At 42.2% G+C, this 20,093-nt stretch overlaps 1 protein-coding gene across 1 annotated transcript in view; it reads right to left on the bottom strand.

Annotated features, from left to right (window-relative positions):
* Nucleotides 1–20,093, bottom strand: part of LOC122553238 (glycoprotein hormones alpha chain-like) — a 40,515-nt gene that overhangs the window by 8,287 nt on the left and 12,135 nt on the right. Inside the window, exon 3 of the mRNA XM_043696823.2 lies at nt 11,623–11,807. Within this exon, the coding sequence (XP_043552758.2) occupies nt 11,623–11,807 (185 nt within the window). The remainder of the gene's footprint in view (nt 1–11,622; nt 11,808–20,093) is intronic.

Here is a 20,093-nt window from a genome sequence, read left to right as displayed (position 1 = left end):
TCATAGCTGATGGGTGTTTAAATTCCACTTACCCACAACTCTCCCCGTAGCCCTTAATTCCTTGCGAGATCAAGAATTTATCAATCTCTGAAGATACCCAACATCCCAGCCTCCACTGCGCTCCATAACAGTGAATCCTACAGGCCCACCACTCTCTAGCTGAAGAAATGTCTCCTCATTTCCATTCTAAATTGACTACCTCTAATTTTAAGGTTATGCCCACGGGTCTTTGTCTCCCAGCCTAATGGAAATAACTTTCCAGCAATCCTTTTCTAAGCCTTGCATTATCCTGTAAGTTTCTATTAGATTTCACCTCGACCTTCTAAACTCTAATGAATACAATCCCAGGATCCTTAGCCTACCATTCCAGGGATGATCTGAATGTGTGAATCTCCGCTGGACATGCTCCAGTGCCAGTATGTACTTCCTGAGGTGTGGGGCCCAAAATTGGACACGGTATTCTAAACGGGGCCTAAAGAGCTTTATAAAGTCTCAGAAGCACATCGCTGCTTTTATATTTCAACCCTCCTGAGATAAGTGACATTAAAGTTGCTTTCTTAATCTTGGACTCAACCTGCAAATCAACCTTTCGAAAATCCTGGACTAGTACTCCCAGATCCCTTTGTACTTTGGCTTTATTAAGTTTCTCATCGTTTAAAAAATAGTCCAGGCCTGCATTCGTTTTTCCAAACTGCAAGACCTCATATTTGCTCACGTTGAATTCCATTAGCCATTTCCTGGACCACTCTTCTAAACTGTCTAAATCTTTCTGCAGCCTACCCACCTCCTCAGTACTACCTGCCTGTCCGTCTAACTTCGTATCATCAGCGAACTTCACCAGTATGCCCCCTGTCTCTTCATCCAGATCATTAATATATAAAGTTAACAGCTGCAGCCCCAACACTGAACCCTGCAGGACCCCATTTGTCACCAGCTACCATTCTGAAAAAGAACCTTTTATCCCAAGTCTCTATCTTCTGTCAGACAACCAATCCCCAATCCATGCCCGTAGCTCACCTCGAACACCATGGGCCCTCACGTTACTCAGCAGCCTCCCATGAGACACCTAATCAAAGGCCTTTTGGAAGTCTGAATAAATGACATCCACTGAGTCGAACCTACTTGTTATCTCTTCAAAGAATTCTAACAGGTTTGTCAGGCACGATCTCCCCTTACTAAATCCATGTTGACTTGTTCTAATCCAACCCTGCACTTCCAAGAATTTTGAATTTTCATCCTTGACGATGGATTCTAGAATTTTACCTACAACCGAGGTTAGGCTAATTGGCCTATAATTTTCCATCTTTTGTCTTGATCCTTTCTTGAACAAGGGCATTATAAAAGCAAATTTCAGCTGAGACTTTCCCTGACTCCAGTGATTTTTGAACGAACACAGTCAGTGCCTCTGCCATTTCCTCAGCCACCTGTCTCATAACTCTAGGATGTAGCCCATCAGGGCCAGGAGATTTATTAATTTTTAGATCTTTTAGCTTTTCTAGCACTTTCTTTTTGTAATGGCTACCATACTCATCTCTGCCCCGACTCTCCTTAATTGTTGGGATATTATTAATGTCTTCCACTGTGAAGACTGACACAAAGTACTTTTTAAGTTCTTCAGCTATTTCCTTATCTCATAGCACTAGCCTTCCAGCATCAAGAGGAGCTCCCCAATTTCTACTTTTGCCTCTCGTTTGTTTCTTATGTATTGAAAGTAACTTTTACTATAATTTCTAATATTATAAGTGAGGTTACCTTCATATTTGATCCTCTCCTTCCTCATTTCTTTCTTTGTTATCCTCTGTTTTTGCAGTCTTCCTAATCTTTGATTTCCCAGTGCTCTTTATAAGCTCCCTCTTTTTCTTTGAGACATTTCCTGGCGTCCTTTCTCAGCCATGGCTGTCTAACCCCTCCCCGGATAATCTTTCTTTTCTTTGGGATGAACCTCTGTACTGTGTCCTCAATTACACCCAGAAACTCCTGCCATTGTTGCTCTACTGTCTTCCCCACTCGGCTCTGCTTCCAGTCGATTTTCATCAGTTCCTCTCACATGCCCCTGTAATTACCTTTATTTAACTGTAACACCATTACATCTGATCTTGCCTTCTCTCTTTCAAAGTGCAGACTGAACTCTACCATATTATGATCGCTGCCTCCTAAGAGTTCCCTTACTTTAAGACCTTTTATAAAGTCTGTTCATTACAAAGAACTAAGTCCAGAATAGCCTGCTCCCTTGTGGGCTCCATCACAAGCTGTTCCAAAAAGCCATCCTGTAAGCATTCCATGAATTCTTTGGATCCAGCAGCAACATTATTCACCCAATCCACTTGCATATTTAAGTCCTCCATGATCACCGTGACCTTACCTTTCTGACATGCCCTATCTATTTCCTGGAACATCTTGCGTCCCTGGTCCTGACCACTGCTGGGAGGTCTGTACATAACTCCCATTATGATTTTTTTTTTGCCTTTGTGGTTCCTCACCTCCACCCACACAGACTCCATATCATCATTCAGTGCCATTCTTAACTAACAAGGCAACCTCCCCCCCCCCCACCCACCCGTCTCCATGGCTTTTAGATAAGTTGTAAATTCTTAAATGTTTAACAGCCAGCCCTGAACCCAGAGCATCAAGTCTCTGTGATGACTACCACACCATAATCATTCACGATGATTTGTGCTGTTAATTCATCTGCTTTGTTACGAATACTACAAACATTTAGATAAAGTGCCTTAATGCTAATTTTCTTAACCTCATGAGATTTGGAAGATATAGAAAGTAGCGAAATAGATGGTGACACCTTGCAAAATGTCCATATTACAGAGGAAGAAGTGCTGGGTGTCTTGAAATGCATTACGGTGAATAAATCCCCAGGACCACATGATAGAGAGTTGAGGAATAGGGAGAGAGAACAGTTAAATGCGTGGCTACAGGGACGGTGCAGGAGGGAGGGATTCCGGTATTTGGATAACTGGGGTTCTTTCTGGGGAAGGTGGGACCTCTATAAACAGGATGGTCTGCACCTGAACCTGAGGGGCACCAGTATCCTTGGTGGGAGGTTTGCTAGTGCTCTTGGGGGTGGTTTAAACTAACTCTGCAGGGGCATGGGAACCCAGACTGTAGCTTTAGGGTGCAGGACCTGGAGTGTAGGGAGGTTAGGAACATGGCATCAATTTCAAAGGAGGGTGCCTGTAAACAGGAAAGTGGCTTGAAGTGTGTATACTTCAATTCAAGAAGTATACGAAATAAGGTAGGTGAACTTGCAACGTGGGTTGGTACCTGGCACTTCGATGTTGTGGCTATTACGGAGACATGGGTAGAACAGGGACAGGATTGGCTGTTGCAGGTTCCAGGGTTTAAATGTTTTAGTAAGGTCAGAGGTGGGGGTAAGAGAGGGGGAGGTGTGGCATTGCTTGTCCAAGATAGTATTACAGCTGTGGAAAGGACGATGGATGAAGACTCACCATCTGAGGTAGTTTGGGTTGAGGTTAGGAATCGGAAAGGTGAGCTCACCCTGTTAGGAGTTTTTTACAGGCCTCCTAATAGTCCTAGAAACGTGGAAGAAGGGATTGCTAGGATGATTCAAGAGAAGAGTGAAAGTAATAGGGTGGTTGTTATGGGGGACTTTAACTTTCCTGATATTGATTAGGAAAGCTATAGCTCAAGTTCGTTAGATGGGTCAGTGTTTGTCCAATGTGTGCAGGAGGATTTCCTGACACAATATGTAGATAGGCCAACAAGAGGTGAGGCCATACTGGATTTGGTTCTGGGTAATGAACCAGGCCAGGTATTAGAATTAGAGGTAGGTGAGCACTTTGGGGACAGTGACCACAATTCGGTGACTTTTACTCTAGTGATGGAGAGGGATAAGTGTGCACTACAGGGCAAGAGTTATAGCTGGGGGCAGGGAAATTGTGATGCGGTGAGGCATGACTTAGGATGTGTGGCTTGGAAAAGTAAGCTTCAAGGCAAGGGCGTAATTGATATGTGGAGCTTGTTCAAGGAGCAACTATTGAGTGTCCTTGATAAGTATGTACCAGTCAGGCAGGGAGGAAAGGGTCGTGTGAGGGAGCAGTGGTTTAATAAGGAATTGGAATCCCTTGTTAAAGGGAAGAGGGCGGCCTATGTAAAGATGAGGCGTGAAGGTTCAATTGGGGCGATTGAGAGTTATAAGGTAGCCAGGAAGGACCTGAAGAGAGAGCTAAGAGCAGCAAAGAGGGGACATGAAAGGTCCTTAGTTGGTAGGATTAGGGAAAACTCTAAGGCTTTCTATAGGTATGTCAGGAATAAAAGAATGACTCGGGTAGGAATAGGTCCAGTCAAGGATAGTAGTGGAAAGTTGCGTGTGGAGGCTGAAGAGATTAGGGAGACACTGAATGAATACTTTTCGTCAGTATTCAATCAGGAACAGGACATTGTTGTCAATGTGAGTACTGAGTCGCAATTACGTACAATGAATGGCTTTGAGGTATGTAGAGAAGAGGTGTTGGAAATTCTGGAAAGGGTGAAAATAGATAAGTCCCCTGGGCCTGATGGCATTTATCCTAGGTTTCTCTGGGAAGCAAGGGAGGAGATTGCAGAGCCATTGGCCTTGATTTTTATGTCCTCGTTGTCTACAGGAGTAGTGCCAGAAGATTGGAGGCTAGCAAATGTGGTTCCCTTGTTCAAGAAGGGGAGTAGGGATAACCCTAGTAACTATAGGCCGGTGAGTCTCACTTCTGTTGTGGGCAAAGTCTTAGAGAGAATTGTAAGGGATAGGATTTATGAACATCTGGATAGGAATAATGTGATCAAGGATAGTCAGCATGGTTTTGTGAAGGGCAGGTCGTGCCTCACAAACCTTATTGAATTCTTTGAGAAGGTGACTAAGGAGGTGGACGAGGGGAAAGCGGTAGATGTGGTGTATATGGATTTTAGTAAGGCGTTTGATAAGGTTCCCCATGGTAGACTACTGCAAAAAATACGGAGGTATGGCATTGAGGGTGAGTTGGAGGTTTGGATTAGGAGTTGATGGCAAAGGTTCATCTTGGAGTGCCGTCTCTAGCAGTGTTCCGCAAGGATCTGTTTTGGGACCATTGCTGTTTGTCATTTTTATAAATGACCTGGAAGAGGGGTTAGAAGGTTGGGTGAGCAAGTTTGCGGAGGATACAAAAGTTGGAGGAGTTGTAGACAGTGAGGAAGGATGTGTCAGGTTACAGCGGGATATAGATAAGCTGCAGAACTGGGCAGAAAGGTGGCAAATGGAGTTCAATGTAGCTAAGTGTGAGGTGATTCACTTTGGTAAGAGTAACAAAAAGATGGGGTACTGGGCTAATGGTCGGATACTTGGTAGTGTGGATGAGCAGAGGGATCTTGGTGTCCATGTACACAGATCTTTGAAAGTTGCCACCCAGGTAAATAGTGCGGTGAAGAAGGCATATGGCGTACTGGCTTTTATTGGTAGAGGAATTGAGTTCCGGAGTACTGAGGTCATGTTGCAGTTGTATAAGACTCTGGTGCGGCCGCATCTGGAGTATTGTGTGCAGTTTTGGTCGCCATACTATAGGAAGGATGTGGAGGCACTGGAACGGGTGCAGAGGAGGTTTACCAGGAATTTGCCTGGTATGGTAGAAAGATCGTATGAGGAAAGGCTGAGGCACTTGGGGTTGTTTTCATTGGAGAAAAGAAGGTTTAGGGGTGACTTGATAAGGTGTACAAGATGATTAGGGGTTTAGATAGGGTCGACAGTGAGAATCTTTTTCCACGTATGGAGTCAGCTATTACAAGGGGGCATAGCTTTAAATTAAAGGGGGGTAGGTATAGGACAGATGTTAGGGGTAGGTTCTTTACTCAGTGAGTCGTGAGTTCATGGAATGCCCTGCCAGTAGCAGTGGTGGACTCTCCCTCATTATGGGCATTTAAGCGGGCATTGGATAGGCATATGGAGGATAGTGGGCTAGTGTAGGTTAGGTGGGCTTGGATCGGCGCAACATCGAGGGCCGAAGGGCCTGTACTGCGCTGTATTCTTCTATGTTCTATGTTCTATGTTCTATGTTCTAACACTTCAAATTCCACCTGGGCAGCCTACAGCCTGGAGGATTCAACATTGAGTTCTCCACTTTCAAATAATCATCCTTCCCATCACCCAACTCCCTTCCCAGTCCCTCCCCGCTCCCTCCCATTCCTCTCATCAGCCCTTCCTTCTTGCCATCAGCCAGACTCATTCGTTTCATCAACCAACCCAGTTTGTACCATCCTGCACTCCCAACCCCCTTTATCTGCTGCTCACCTTACAGCTGCTCCCACTCCTGAAGAAGGGTTTACACTCGAAACGTCATCTTCTCCACCTCCTGATGCTGTGTTCTTCCAACCTCCTGTTTGTCTACTGGAGAGAATTGCTAGAGCTGCTCGGGATGATTTTAACTGGTGGGGGATGGGACCCTGGGAGATAGTGAGAAAGGGTCTGAGACTGGCGCAGTTGGGAACAGGGGCAAGTCAAACAGTTAAGGCAACAGGAACAAAACAGAGAATGAGGTAGGACTGATAAATTAAACTGCATTTCTTTCAATGCAACAGGCCTATCAGGTAAGGCAGGCGTCCTAAGGGCATGGTTGGGAACATGGGACTGGGATATCATAGCAATTACAGAGACATGGCTCAGGGATAGACAGGACTGGCAGTTTAATGTTCCAGGACACAGATGCTATGGGAAGCACAATAAGGACAAGAGAGGAAGGGGAGTTTATTTTAGGGATAATATTACAGTTGTACTTAGGGAGGATATTCCTGAGGGTACATCCAGGGTGAAGTTATTTGCATGGAACTGAGAAATAAGAAAATGATAATCACCTCCACACACCCCCAAATTGTCAGTGAAAAATTGAGAAAAAAAATGTAAAGAGATCTCAGTAATCTGTAAGAATCATGAGGTGGTAATGGTAGGGAGTTTTAACTCCCTAAACATAGACTGAGACTGCCATAGTGTCAAGAGTTTGGATGGAGAGCAATTTGTTAAGTGAATACAAGAAAATTTTCTGATTCAGTATGTGGATGTACCTACTAGAGCAGGAGTACAACTTGACCTACTCTTGGAAAATAAGGTAGGGCAGGTAACCGAGATGTCAAAGCGGAGCACTTTGGGGCAAGTGTTCATACTTCTATTAGTTTTTAAAATAGTGATGGAAAAGGATAGACTAGATTTAGAATTTACAATTCTAAATTGGAGGAAGGTCAATTTTGAGAGTATTAGGCAGGAAATTTCAATAATTGATTGGGGGCAATATTTGCTGGTCAAGGGATGGCTGGAAAATGGGAAGCCTTCAAAAATGAGATAACTAGGGTCCAGAGACAGTATGTTCCTGTTAGGGTGAAGGGTAAGACTGGTAGTTGTAGGGAATGCTGGATGACTCAGGAAGTTAAGGTCAAGAAAAAGAAGACACAAGAAGGTGCAGACAGCTGGAATGGAGGGAATCACCAGTAAGGGCATAAAGGCAGTAAAAGTATACTTAAGAGGAAAATGACGCAGACTAAAAGGGAACATGAGATAGATTTGGCAAATAGGGTTGAGGAGAATCTAAAAGAATTCTAAATTTGGCATGACGGTGAAGACTCTTGCTAACTTTTATAGGTGCACCATCGAGAGCATTCTGTCTGGATGTATCACTACCTGGCATGGTAACTGCACCATTCAAGATCGGCGATGATTACAGAGAATGGTGAACACAGCCAAGAGAATCACAAAAGCCAACCTCCCATCTATAGAATCCATCTACCAGGCCTGCTATAAAGGAAAGGCCACCAGCATTCTCAAAGATCCATCCCACCCTGGCAATGTTTTTGTATAACCTCTACCATCGAGGAGAAGGGACAGAAGCCTGAACACATGCACCAGCTGGTTTCAAAACAGTTTCTACCCCACTATTGTCAGAATACTGAATGGTCTCATAAACACTTAACATTCGCTTGTGCTAGTGTTTTTGTTTTTGCCGCTGTTTACCTATTATTTACTTATCTATGCTACTTAAATCTGTGATCTGCCTGTATTGCTCACAAAACAGAGCCTTTTGCCCGAAACGTCGATTTCACTGCTCCTTGGATGCTGCCTGAACTGCTGTGCTCTTCCAGCACCACTAATCCAGAATCCCTTAAAGATCAGCAAGGCCGCCTATGTGTGGAACTGCAGGAGATGGTGGAGATACATATGGAAGAAGCATATGCAAGATATAGAATGTGGGGAAAAAAACAACATCCTGAAAAATGTCCATATTACAGAGGAAGAGGTGCTGGATGTCTTAAAATACATAAAGGTGGATAAATCCCTGGGACCTGGTCAGGTGTGCCCAAGAACCGTGAGGAAAGTTAAGGATGTGATTGTTGGGCCCCTTGCTACGATATTTATATCATCGATAGTCATAGGTGAGGTGCCAGAAGACCAGAGGTTGGCTAATGTGGTGCCATTATTTAAGAAAGATAGGAAGTATAGACTGGTGAGCCTGGTATCTGTGGTGGGCAAGTTGTTGGAGCGGACAGGATTTATATGATTTGGAAAGGTAAGGACTGTTTAGGGATTGTCAACATGGCTTTGTGTGGGAAATCATGTCTCACCAACTTGAGTTTTCTGAAGGAGTTTCAAAGAGTACTGATTCATTCAATGAATCAATCTTTGCATTCATTCAATCATACAGTCAATATGGCAAAACGATGGGTGTTGTCTGTATGGACTTCAGTCAGGCAACTGACAAGTTTCCTCATGGTAGACTGGTTAACAAGGTTAAATCTCATGGAATATAGGGATAACTAGTCATTTGGATACAGAACTGGCTTGAAGCTAGAAGACAGAGGTTGGTGTTGGAGGATTGCTTTTCAAACCCAAGGCCTGTGATGAGCAGTGTGCCATAAAGATCGGTGCTGGTTCCACTGTTTTTCATAATTTATATAAGTGATTTGGACATGAACATAGGAAGTTTGGTTAGTAAGTTTGCAGATGACACCAAAATTGGAGGTGTAGTGGCCAGCGATGAAGGCTACCTTAGAGCACAATGGGACCTTGATCAGATGGGCCAATGGACTGAGGGGTGACAGATGGAGTTTAATTTAGATAAATGTGAGGTGCTGCATCTTGGAAAAATAAATCAGGGCAGGACTGAGACACTAAAAGCCAAGGTCCTAGGGAGTGCTGCTGAACAAAGAGACCTTGGAGTGCAGATTCATATTTCCTTCAAAGTAAAGTTGCAGGAAGACAGAAGAGTGAAGAAAGCACTTGGTATGCTTGCCTTTATTGGTCAATGCACTGTGTTAGAACTGGGAGGTCATGTTGTGGCTATACAGGACATTGGTTAGGTTACTTTTGGAATACTGCTTTCACTTCGGGTCTTTCTGCTATAGGAAGGATGTTTTGAAACTTTAAAGGGTCCAGAAAAGATTTACAAGGATGTTGCCAGGATTGGGAGGATTTGAGCCATAATAAGAGGGTGAATACGTTAAGGTTATTCTCCCTGGAGTGTCGGAAGCTGAGAGGTAACTTTACAGAGGTGTATAAAATCATGAGGGGCATGAATAGGGTGAATAGCCAAGGTCTTTTCTCCGAGTTGGGGAAAATCAAAATTAGAGGGCTGAGGTTTAAGGTGAGAGGGGAAAGATTTAAAAGGGACCAAAGGGGCAACACTTCCACAGAGTGGGTGGTGTGTGCACAGAATGAGTTGCCAGAGGAAGTGGTGGAGGCTGGTACAATTACAACATTTCAAAGGCACCTAGATAGGTATATAAACAGAAAAGGGTTAAAGGAATATGGGCCACATGCTGGCAAAGGGGACTTGATTAATTTAGGATATCTGGTCGATATGGCGACTTGGACAAAGGGTCTGTTTCCATGCTGTACAGCTCAATAGCTCCCATATTTTGCTTTCTGTGATGAAGACCACTAGTAACCCGTTCAGCACTAGGTTCTCTGACTCCATGTTATTCATTAGTCTATTATGGGACTGCTTACTAAAGTTATTTTTAAAATACAGTTAAATTGCATGTCCCACATTGCCATTGTCTACTGTCTCTGTGACTTCTTTAGAGGATTTAGTTCAACTAATCAAGTGAGACTTTCCTTTTGACATCCAAGCTAGTTATTTGTTATTACATTGCTCATTTCTAAATGTTTAATTTCCTGAACATGTTTGGCCTCCCTTTTTAAATATAGAAATTATGACAGCTATTTGCCAGTCATCTACAAAAGATGTTCTTCTAATGAATCATTAAATATGAACATTGCTTTTTCTATCTCTTCCCTAGATTCTTTTATAATATATGAATGCAATCCATCTGGAACTAAATCCTCTTTGAGTTTTATTTCTTTATTTAGTACATCCTTTCTATTTTAAATTCAATTACCTTTCTACTTATTTCAGCTTCAATGCTGCATCTATTTTTCTGACTGCTAACGATAAAGCAAAATAATTATTAGGGTGCTATGGTGGCTCTGTAGTTAGCACTGTTGCCTCATAGTGCCACGGACTTGGGTTCAACTTCAGACTTGGGTAACTGTCTGTATGGAGTTTGGAGATTAATTAACCATGGGAAATGCAGGGTTACAGGGTTGGTTTGGGCAGGATGCTCTTCAAAGACTTAGTGTGGACTTGATGGGACAAATGGTCTGCTTCCACATTGTAAGGATTCTAGGATTTTTGTGATACTATCCTGCAATGTCTTTAGGGAAGGAAATCTGCTATCCTTACCTGGTCTGGCCAGCATGTAACTGTAGATCCATTGCAATGTGATTGACTTTTAACAGTCCTCTGAAATTACTGAGCAAGCCACTCTTTCAAGAGCAATTAGGCATAGGAACCAAATGGAGGAGAAAGTGAGGTCTGCAGATGCTGGAGATCAGAGCTGAAAATGTGTTGCTGGAAAAACGCAGCAGGTCAGGCAGCATCCAGGGAACAGGAGAATCGACGTTTCGGGCATAAGCCCTTCCTGAAGAAGGGCTTATGCCCGAAACGTCGATTCTCCTGTTCCCTGGATGCTGCCTGACCTGCTGCGCTTTTCCAGCAACACATTTTCAGCATAGGAACCAAATGGCCTTGCCAGCAACATCCACAGAGAAAAGAAAAAAAATTCAATGTCTTCTGTTACCTTATTCTTTCCAATGCTCTTCTTGCATTTCATTTACATTTGGGTTTGCATTAAAGTTTACATTTCTTCCAGATCCCTCTCCGATTCACCAGTTTGCCACCTCCTTATTTACCTTTATTGCTCAGACATGGGTAGGGAAATTACATTACACAGAGAGAGACAGAAGGCAGTTGCAGACTAGCTATTTATCTCAGGGACAAGGGAGGAGAGGTGGTGGAAAGTGTGAAAAGATCTGTGCAAACATGAGATTATATTTCCTTTGTAATAAAGTTTAAAATGGATGGGATACAATGGGCAGAAATAACAAAGAATAACAGCAGCTGCATTAACAGCAAAAGCACACCACAGTAATGATTGCATCCTTTCCACACTTGTGTCCTACTTAATGAAAGGCATTAGAATTCAACATCTAAAAGCTCACAAGAGGAGCTCTTCAACCATTTCCGAGACTGCCATATCTTATATGTATTACATTTTATTGTCTGTTCTTGCAATAAAATTTTTGACTTCATCCAGATGTCTTACCCTGGAAAATAATTTAGCTACACAGCATGTTGCTTCTGAAGTGATATTCTTTGGAACCAGCATTGTTTTCTTGGACCGCATTGGCGTTGGATAAGCACGGGAGAAACAACAGCCTTTACACTGGAAGATGGGTGCCCCTGCTCTTGAGAAACGTGTGTTCTCCTTCAGTCTACAGTCTGGACATCCTTCACAGAGAAAAAGATGAAGAACAAACTGAATAATTCTTCCAAATACTGCATTTACAACAAACTACATAGAAAGGCACTGGTAATTTGTTTTCTTATTATGTATGCTTCGCTGAGAATGCTGCAGATGCTGAAATCCAAAATAGACAAGCAGGAGGCTGGGATAACACCGCAAGCTAGGCAGCATCAGGAAGTGAAGAAGTCGACTTCTCCACCTCCTGATGTTGCCTGGCTTGCTGTGTTCTCTTAGCCTTCTGCTTGTCAACCTCGCTGAGAACACTGACATCCACTATTTATTGAAAGAACCAAGTCCCTGTTTGATTGAAAGCTTTGGCTATTTGATCTCTGCCATCTGATTGATATTTTTATTGCCTTGTATTGAAAGAAGTATTTTTTTAAACACAGTGGAAAATTATATGATTTTGCTTAAACTTAATATACATATCAAACTATCACCATAGGAATAGCCTGTCATAAGGCTGCAGGATAGACCAATCAGGTTATTTGAGGGCATAATTTGCAGTGGTGACATGAATGACATGGGGGTGTTTGAGGAGGCATATCCAGTTATGAAGTAATGAAGGGCCATAGGAGGTTGGAAGAAGCATTGGGCATGGGTAGTGTGCCAGCAGGTGACAGGATGTGAGTGGTGAGATCTTGTTGGTCTTTCTGTTTTTATTCTAAATGGAATGAAGTCCCACAGCACCAAAGCTGGTTATTTGGAAAGATTGCCTCTATTCCGGCATGATGTGGAGGTGCCGGTGTTGAACTGGGGTGGACAAAGTTAAAAATCACACAGTACTAGGTTATGGTCCAGTAGGTTTATTTGGAAGCACTAATTTTCAGAGCGTTGCTCCTTCATCAGATAGCTGTGGAGAAAAGTCTTTTGCTACTACCATTTTTAAGTGCTCTTCAGTGCAGGCACTTAGGCTGCTTGTCAGTATGGTATTGTTCTGAGGGGCATGCCAAGATGCCAATCTAACACAGTCTGTCAACTGCCTGAGATGCAATCACATTACACACAAATGATCATGTCAGAGGCTAGTCCTCAGTAGAGTGAATGGGTGATGTGCTGCCAGTCAGGGAGTCCTGGTGCCATCAGTCATGGTCACAGTCTATGCACTGTCCAGGGACTCCAACAAATTCAGTGGCCCACTTGAGACACTCATGATCGGGGATCAGTCCAGGTACAGTACAGGGGATGTTCAGCAATCAATCCTGCAGTGTCAGCAGAAGTAGTCTGGGGAATCAAATGTTTTCAGTAGGGGACCTCTAAACACAGGAGTCAATGGTGTTGTCAACTGCATCTAGGGTGTGTTCATCAAGGCCAGTCAGAAGTCTGGGATGAATACAGTCATATGTGTCTTTCCATCAAACTTTCTGAAGGGTTCAAAAGGGGAGCTATAGGGGAAGAGGGGACATCAATGACAGAAGTGATGAGGGAATTGTATCTGGCACATAGGATGATGAGAGTGGTTGTTGGCTGTCAGTCATCTCAGCTTCAGGACATCTCTACAGTTTATCAGGGTAATGTCTGAGGCCCAACCATCTTCAACTGGATCATCAATGATCTTCCCTCCATCATAAAGTCAGAGGTGGAGAAGTCCACTGTTGATTGAACAATTTTCAGCACTGTTCGCATCTCCTCAGATACTGAAGCAGTCCATATCCAAATACTTAAGTCACAGAATCCCTACAGTGTGGAAACAAGCTATTTGATCTATCGAGTCCACACCAACCTTCCAAAGAGCATCCCACTCAGATCCTCCCCCTACCTTAACCCCCTGAATTTCCCATGACTAATACACCTAGCCATCACATCCCTGGACACAATGGGAAATTTAGCATAGCCAATTCACTTAACCTTCACATCTTTGGACTGTCGGAGTACTGTAGGAGGAAACCCATGCAGACACAGGACTGAAAAGTGGCAAGTGACATTAGTGTCACACAAATGCCATGTAATGACTGTCTCCAACAAAAGACAATCTCACCACCACCCCTTGACATTCAATGGCATTACCATCCCTGAATCTCCCACTATCAACATCCTAGAGGTTACTATTAGCAAGAAACTGATCTGGACTAGTCATATATACGTAGGGCTAGGAATACCACAGCGAGTAACTCACATCCTGACTAACCAAATCCTGTCTATAAGGTACAAGCCAGGTGATGGAATACTCCCTCTTGTCTGGATAAGTGCATCTCCAACAACACCAGCAGCTTAATTGGCACCACATCCACAAATATCCACTGCCTCCACCAGCAATGCTCAGAAGTAGCAGAATGTCCGATTTGTAAGATGCCCTGCAGAAATTCACTAACACTTCTTAGACAACATTTTTCAAGCCCATGACCAATTCTATTTAGAAGGACAAGGCCACATACATGATACACAGGAACACTATCACAGACAAGATCCCTTCCAAGCCACTCACCATTCTGACTGAGAAATTTATCTCTGTTCCTTCACTGTTGTTGGTTTAAAATTCTGGGATTCATTCCCTAACAGCATTATGGGTCTGCCTACAGTATACGGTCTGCAGCTGCTCAAAACGGCAGCTCACCAACTATGGGCAACAAGGAATGGGCAATAAATATTGGAACAGCCAATGATGCCCACAACTCACAAGTGAATTGAAAAAAAGCAGAGAAGCATGTAGAAGTGGTGATAAGGATAGTGAGTGGTGGAAAAATCAAGGTGAATGGGGTGAATACATGTGCAAAGTTTGGCTGCATGGGATTAGCAATCATTTCATTACCCATTTGCTAGACACGTACAGTGAAGGAGCTTAAGGATAGCAGCTGCTCAGAGTTGATTTGCTACATGTCACAGATGCTCGCAAATTGAATTCGGTTCTCTCAACACTATTGAAATTATCAGCAATAACGGCACAAAGACAACATAACATCCTTGCAAGTGCCACAATTACTATGCTGAACGCATTCTGAGGCTTGGCATCTAGACTCATAAACTCAGAGATCTACAGCACAGAAAAAGATCCTTCAGCCCATCACATCTTGGTCAGTCAAAAATATCCACTTAACTATTCTAATTCCACTTTCTAGCACTTGATCCATAGCCTTGCCTGGGGTGATACATTAATGAGGGACCAGGCAGATGATGGTGCTGCACTGCAGGCACACCCTTTTCAATGACATGTGATAGTCACTCAGCCAGCAGGACATCTTCAACAAGTTGCTGCACATAAAGACAGACAAATGTCCTCTTATCCACACCCAGGATTCCTCATCCGGAAGGTATAATATCAATAACTATTCTGAGACCAAAGAAACTCTTTTGCTCCTCCTGTGTTCAATTTAAGTCTTTTTCACTAACAGTGATGGGATCTTTCACTGGAGGCATGTTGATTGTAGGGAAATTATCTGAGATGATTCTTAGGTATAGGATTTACTCGCATTTTGAGAAGAATCAAATTATTAGAGATAGTTAGCAAGGCTTTATGTGGGGTAGGTTTTGTCTCACAAAGGTGATTAAAATTTTTGAAGTTAAAAATCACACAATACCAGGTTATAGTCCAACAGGTTTATTTGGAAGCACTAGCTTTCAGAGTGTTGCTCCTTCATCAGGTGGTTGTGGAGTATAAAATCATAAGATACAGAATTTATAGCAAAAGTTTACAATGTGATGCAACTGAAATGATATATTTAAAAAGATCTGGATTGCTTGTTAAGGCTCTCATCTTTTAGAATGACCTTGTTGGTTTCAGGTCTTTCATCAGGGCAGCACAGTGGCTCAGTGGTTAGCACGGCTGCCTCAGAGCACCAGGGTTCCGGGTTTCCTCCGGGTGCTCCGGTTTCCTCCCACAGTCACAAAGATGTACAAATCAGGTGAATTGGTCATGCTAAATTGCCCATAGTGTTAGGTGCATTAGTCAGAGGGAAATGGGTCTGGGTGGGTTACTCCTCAGAGGGTCTGTGTGGACTTGTTGGGCCAAAGGGCCTATTTCCACACTGTAGGGAATCTAATCTAATCTCAAATGAGAATGCAACTTTAAAAAATGTTCTGGGATTTACATATGAAAGAACTGAAACCAACATGGCCATTCTAAAAGATGAGAAACATAACAAACAATCCAGGTCTTTTTAAAATATCATTTCAGTTGCATCACACTGTAAACATTTGCTATAAGTTCTGTCTTATGATCTTATAATCCACAATCACCTGATAAAGGAGCAGTGCTCCAAAAACTAGTACTTCCAAATAAATCTGTTGGACTATAACCTGGTGTTACGTGAGTTTTAACTTTATACACCCCAATCCAACACCAGCGTCTCCAAATTAAGATTTTTGCGGAAGTGACGAAATGATTGTTGATGATCGGGCAGTGGATGCTGTCTGTATGGACTTTACCATAGTATTTGACAAGATCCCTCATGGTAGGCTGATCCAGAAGATTAAGTCTCATGGAATCAATGGTGAATAGCAATTTGGTACAAGATTGGCTTGATCGTAGAAGATGGAGGGTAATTGTTGAAGGGTGTTTTTCTGACTGGCGATCTGTAACCAGCGATATTCTGCAAGCATTAATGCTGGGGCTTCTATTATTAGTGATAAATGTAAATGCTTTGGATGAAAATGTAGGTGGTCTGATTAGAAAGTTCTCAAATGACAAAAATTGGTGAAGTTGTGGGCAGTGAAGGAGGTTATAAATCAGTTTGAAAGATCAGGGGAGAAATGGTAGATAGAGTTTTATTCAGAAAAGTGTGAGTTGAATCATTGGGAGGTCAAATGGAAGAGGAACATAGACAGGATCCTTAGGAAAATAGATATATAAAGAAATCGCGAAGTTAAACAAAGAGGCAACAGATATAGATAACCTGTTAAAGAAGCTGGTTGGCATGCTTGCCTTCAGTTGTAGGGGAATTGAGCATAAAAGTTGGCAATTCATGTTGCACCTGTATAAGATTTTAGCTAAGTTACATTTGGAGTATTGTGTACAGTTCTAGTCACCATACTATAGGAAGGAAATGAAGGCTTTATGGAGGGTGTAAAAATGGTTTACCAGGATGTAGCCTGGATTGGAGTGTATTAGCAATGAGGAAGAGTTGGACAAACTTGGATTGTTTTTGCTACAGCATTGGAGGCTGAGGGCAATCTGATAAAAGTATGTAAAATTATGAGAGATATGGAGAGGGTGGATAGTTGGATTCTTTTTCCCAGGGTGTAAGTGTCAAATACTCGGGGCATAGATTTAAGATGAAAGGAAAAACATTTCACAAAGTTGTGTAAGGAGAGGTTTTTTGCATAGAGAGTGATAGATACCTGAAACATGCTAGCAGGGCGGTGGTAGAATCAGATGCGTTAGCAAAGTTTAAAAGGCATTTAGATAAACACATGAAAAGACAGGGACTAAACGAATAGGGAGATGTGATTAGTTTAGAATGGCATCATAGTCGGCACAGACATGATGGGCCAAAGGACCTGTTCCTGTGCTCACCATTCTATATTGATGCAGAACACAGGTTTAATGCTGTCAATGCCTCAGTAGAGACTTGATGGAACAGTGTATAGGTCTCTTGAAGATCCAGTTTTGCTGCCTTCAAGTATAGACCAGATAAAGTGTATTGTATTGTCCTGATATGTTTTGCCCTGCAGAACTGGAGCAGGTGATAAGGTGATATACTAGATGCAGAGGAATTGGGAAAAGTGACTAATGTTCTTCTGAAGGAGATGGTGACACTGGGGATGAAGAAGCTGACATTGTCCATGACAGAGCTCAACTATCACTGGTTCTACAAGCCTGGCAGTCTCTCATTGACACCTGGTTTCAAGGTAAGACAACTTGGTGTAGCACACAGTCGCTAACTATAAAATAATGTTTGATCATGGTGCAGAAATCTAGATGGTGTTGTGGGGCCAAAGTTTACCTCTGCTGAATTTGTTTATTTTCTATAAAAGAAAGCTTACATTTGTATTTCTCCAGTTGCTTGCCCATATGTGATGTTCCTCTACCGGACAATTACAAGATTCAGATCTACAGTGGGCATCAGGATCCCAATGATTTAGAGACGTTTTTCAATCGGGATGTAGGCAGGTAAAATGTGTAGCATGGTGGTTAAACAGTGGCTAAGGTGAGAGAATGGGGTTGTATATGTGCGGGAATGTTAGCCATGCAAACTATATATTTTAGACAGTGTGGCTTCATACCTGCTATGCGATCATGCTATTGATGAGGAGCAACACTGCATAGTCAATACTTTCAAAGTTGGCACACTCACATTGTAATCTTTCAATGTATATCCTCAGATTGGCAAGATGTTCCATGAAAGGTACATGGCAAAAGGAGGTAGAGATTGGACATGAGAGCATAGCCGTAATTAATGAAGCAAGGGGCATAGTGGTAATTAATCAGGCAGGTTTGATAAGATAGGTCAAGAAAACCCATTTGTCCTTATGGTGAAAAACATTCTAAAAGATTTGACACAATTCAAAATTAGAAACAAAACTACTTGGCCCAGAAAAAGTACTCTAACATCCAAATCATCTGTATACATTGTGCAAAGCTGTGGATGTGGCACCAATCCTTGCAGTATCTCACTAGTAACTGCCTGGCATCCTGAAATGGTCCAATTACTCCATTCTCTGCTTTCTGCCTGTTAAACAATTCTCAATTCATATGAGTATATTTCCCCCAATTCCATGTTCTCTAACTTTATTTGCTAGCCACCAGAGTGGACCTCAAAAAGCCTTCTGAAAATCCAAATACACTGCATCCATGATTTTCTTGCATCAATGCTACAAGTATATCCCAAAAACCCTAATAGGTTTGTCAGTAAGACTTCCTCTTCCTAAATACATGTTCAATTTGTTGATTATTTTCTAAATATCTAGTTATTTTATCCTTCCTTGTAACACATTCTCACATTTTCTTTATAACTGATATCAAACTGACAAGTCTGTGGTTTCCATTCTCCTTCATCCTCTTTTCTTGAAAAGGAGAGCTATATTTTTCACTTTCTAAGCCCCAGACACTTTTCCAGGATCTCCACAATTTTGAAAGATATTCACCATTGCATCCATTATCTGTTTTGCCATCTCCTTTAATGCTCATACGTAGAAATCTCTATGGTTCAGGGATAGGCCAACTTGCAATCCAGTTGGCTTTAAGTAATAATTCTCAACTAATACTAATGTCTTGTAGTTCCTCAATTTCACAAGTCCATTGGTTGCCTAGTATTTCTGGGAAACATTCAGTATGTCTTCTCTATAAAGACAAACACTGAGTAACTGTTAACTTCTTTGCGATTTCCTTATCTCTACTTTAAGTTCTCTGCGGGGTAAAAACAATGACTGCAGATGCTGGAAACCAGATTCTGGATCAGTGGTGCTGGAAGACCACAGCAATTCAGGCAGCATTCGACGAGCAGCAAAATCGACTTTTCGGGCAAAAGCCCTTCATCAGGAATAAAAAGCTTTTTATTCCTGATGAAGGGCTTTTGCCCGAAACGTCGATTTTGCTGCTCATCGGATGCTGCCTGAATTGCTGTGCTCTTCCAGCACCACTGATCCAGAATTTAAGTTCTCTGCTCCCACTTGTAACATGCCTACATTTGTTCTAACTAAGCTTTTCCTTTTCACAGATATAAAGAAGCCTTCAGAATCTATTTTTATGTTCCTTGCAAGCTTGTATTCTTTTTCCTTTCTTACAGTTTTTTTACCCAAGTTTTGCTGGGTTTGAAATCTCGACAAGATACTTACTTTGATGTAATGCATTCTTTAGCTTATTTTGTTAATTACAAGTTGTTTTACCCTTTGGTTGTGTGTGCCTTACGTGAATCTTTATTTGTTGTAAACTGTGTAATATTTCTTAACCATTCCCTATTTACTGGCAATTCTTTCAAATCTTTTTTTCCAATCCACCACAGTCAACCTGCCCCTTCATCTCCACAATTTTTTTTCCACAGCTAAAACCTTTGTTTTAGAATAATTATATCTTATTCAAACTGCATGCGGACTTCTATCATATTATGATCATATTTCTCAAAGGTAGGGTTAAGGAAAACCCCAAAGCCTTTTATTCATATATGAAGAGCAAGAGGGTAACTAGGGAAAGAGTTGGCCCCCCTCAAGGACAAAGGAGGAAAGATATGCATGGAGTCAGAGAAAATGGGTGAGATTCTTAATGAGTACTTTGTAGAGAGTAGACATGGCAGATATTGAGGTTAGGGATAGATGTTAGGTCAAGGCGGCATAAGGAGGGAGGAAGTGTGTCTTCTAAGGGCATTAAGGTGGACATGTCCCCAGGTCCGGATGGATCT

Source organism: Chiloscyllium plagiosum, unplaced genomic scaffold (genome assembly GCF_037043375.1).
Source record: "Chiloscyllium plagiosum isolate Xiang-an unplaced genomic scaffold, Cpla_swu_hap1 HiC_scaffold_10, whole genome shotgun sequence".
Classification (NCBI taxonomy): Eukaryota; Metazoa; Chordata; class Chondrichthyes; order Orectolobiformes; family Hemiscylliidae; genus Chiloscyllium; species Chiloscyllium plagiosum.
This window is presented reverse-complemented; position numbering and strand designations above follow the sequence as displayed.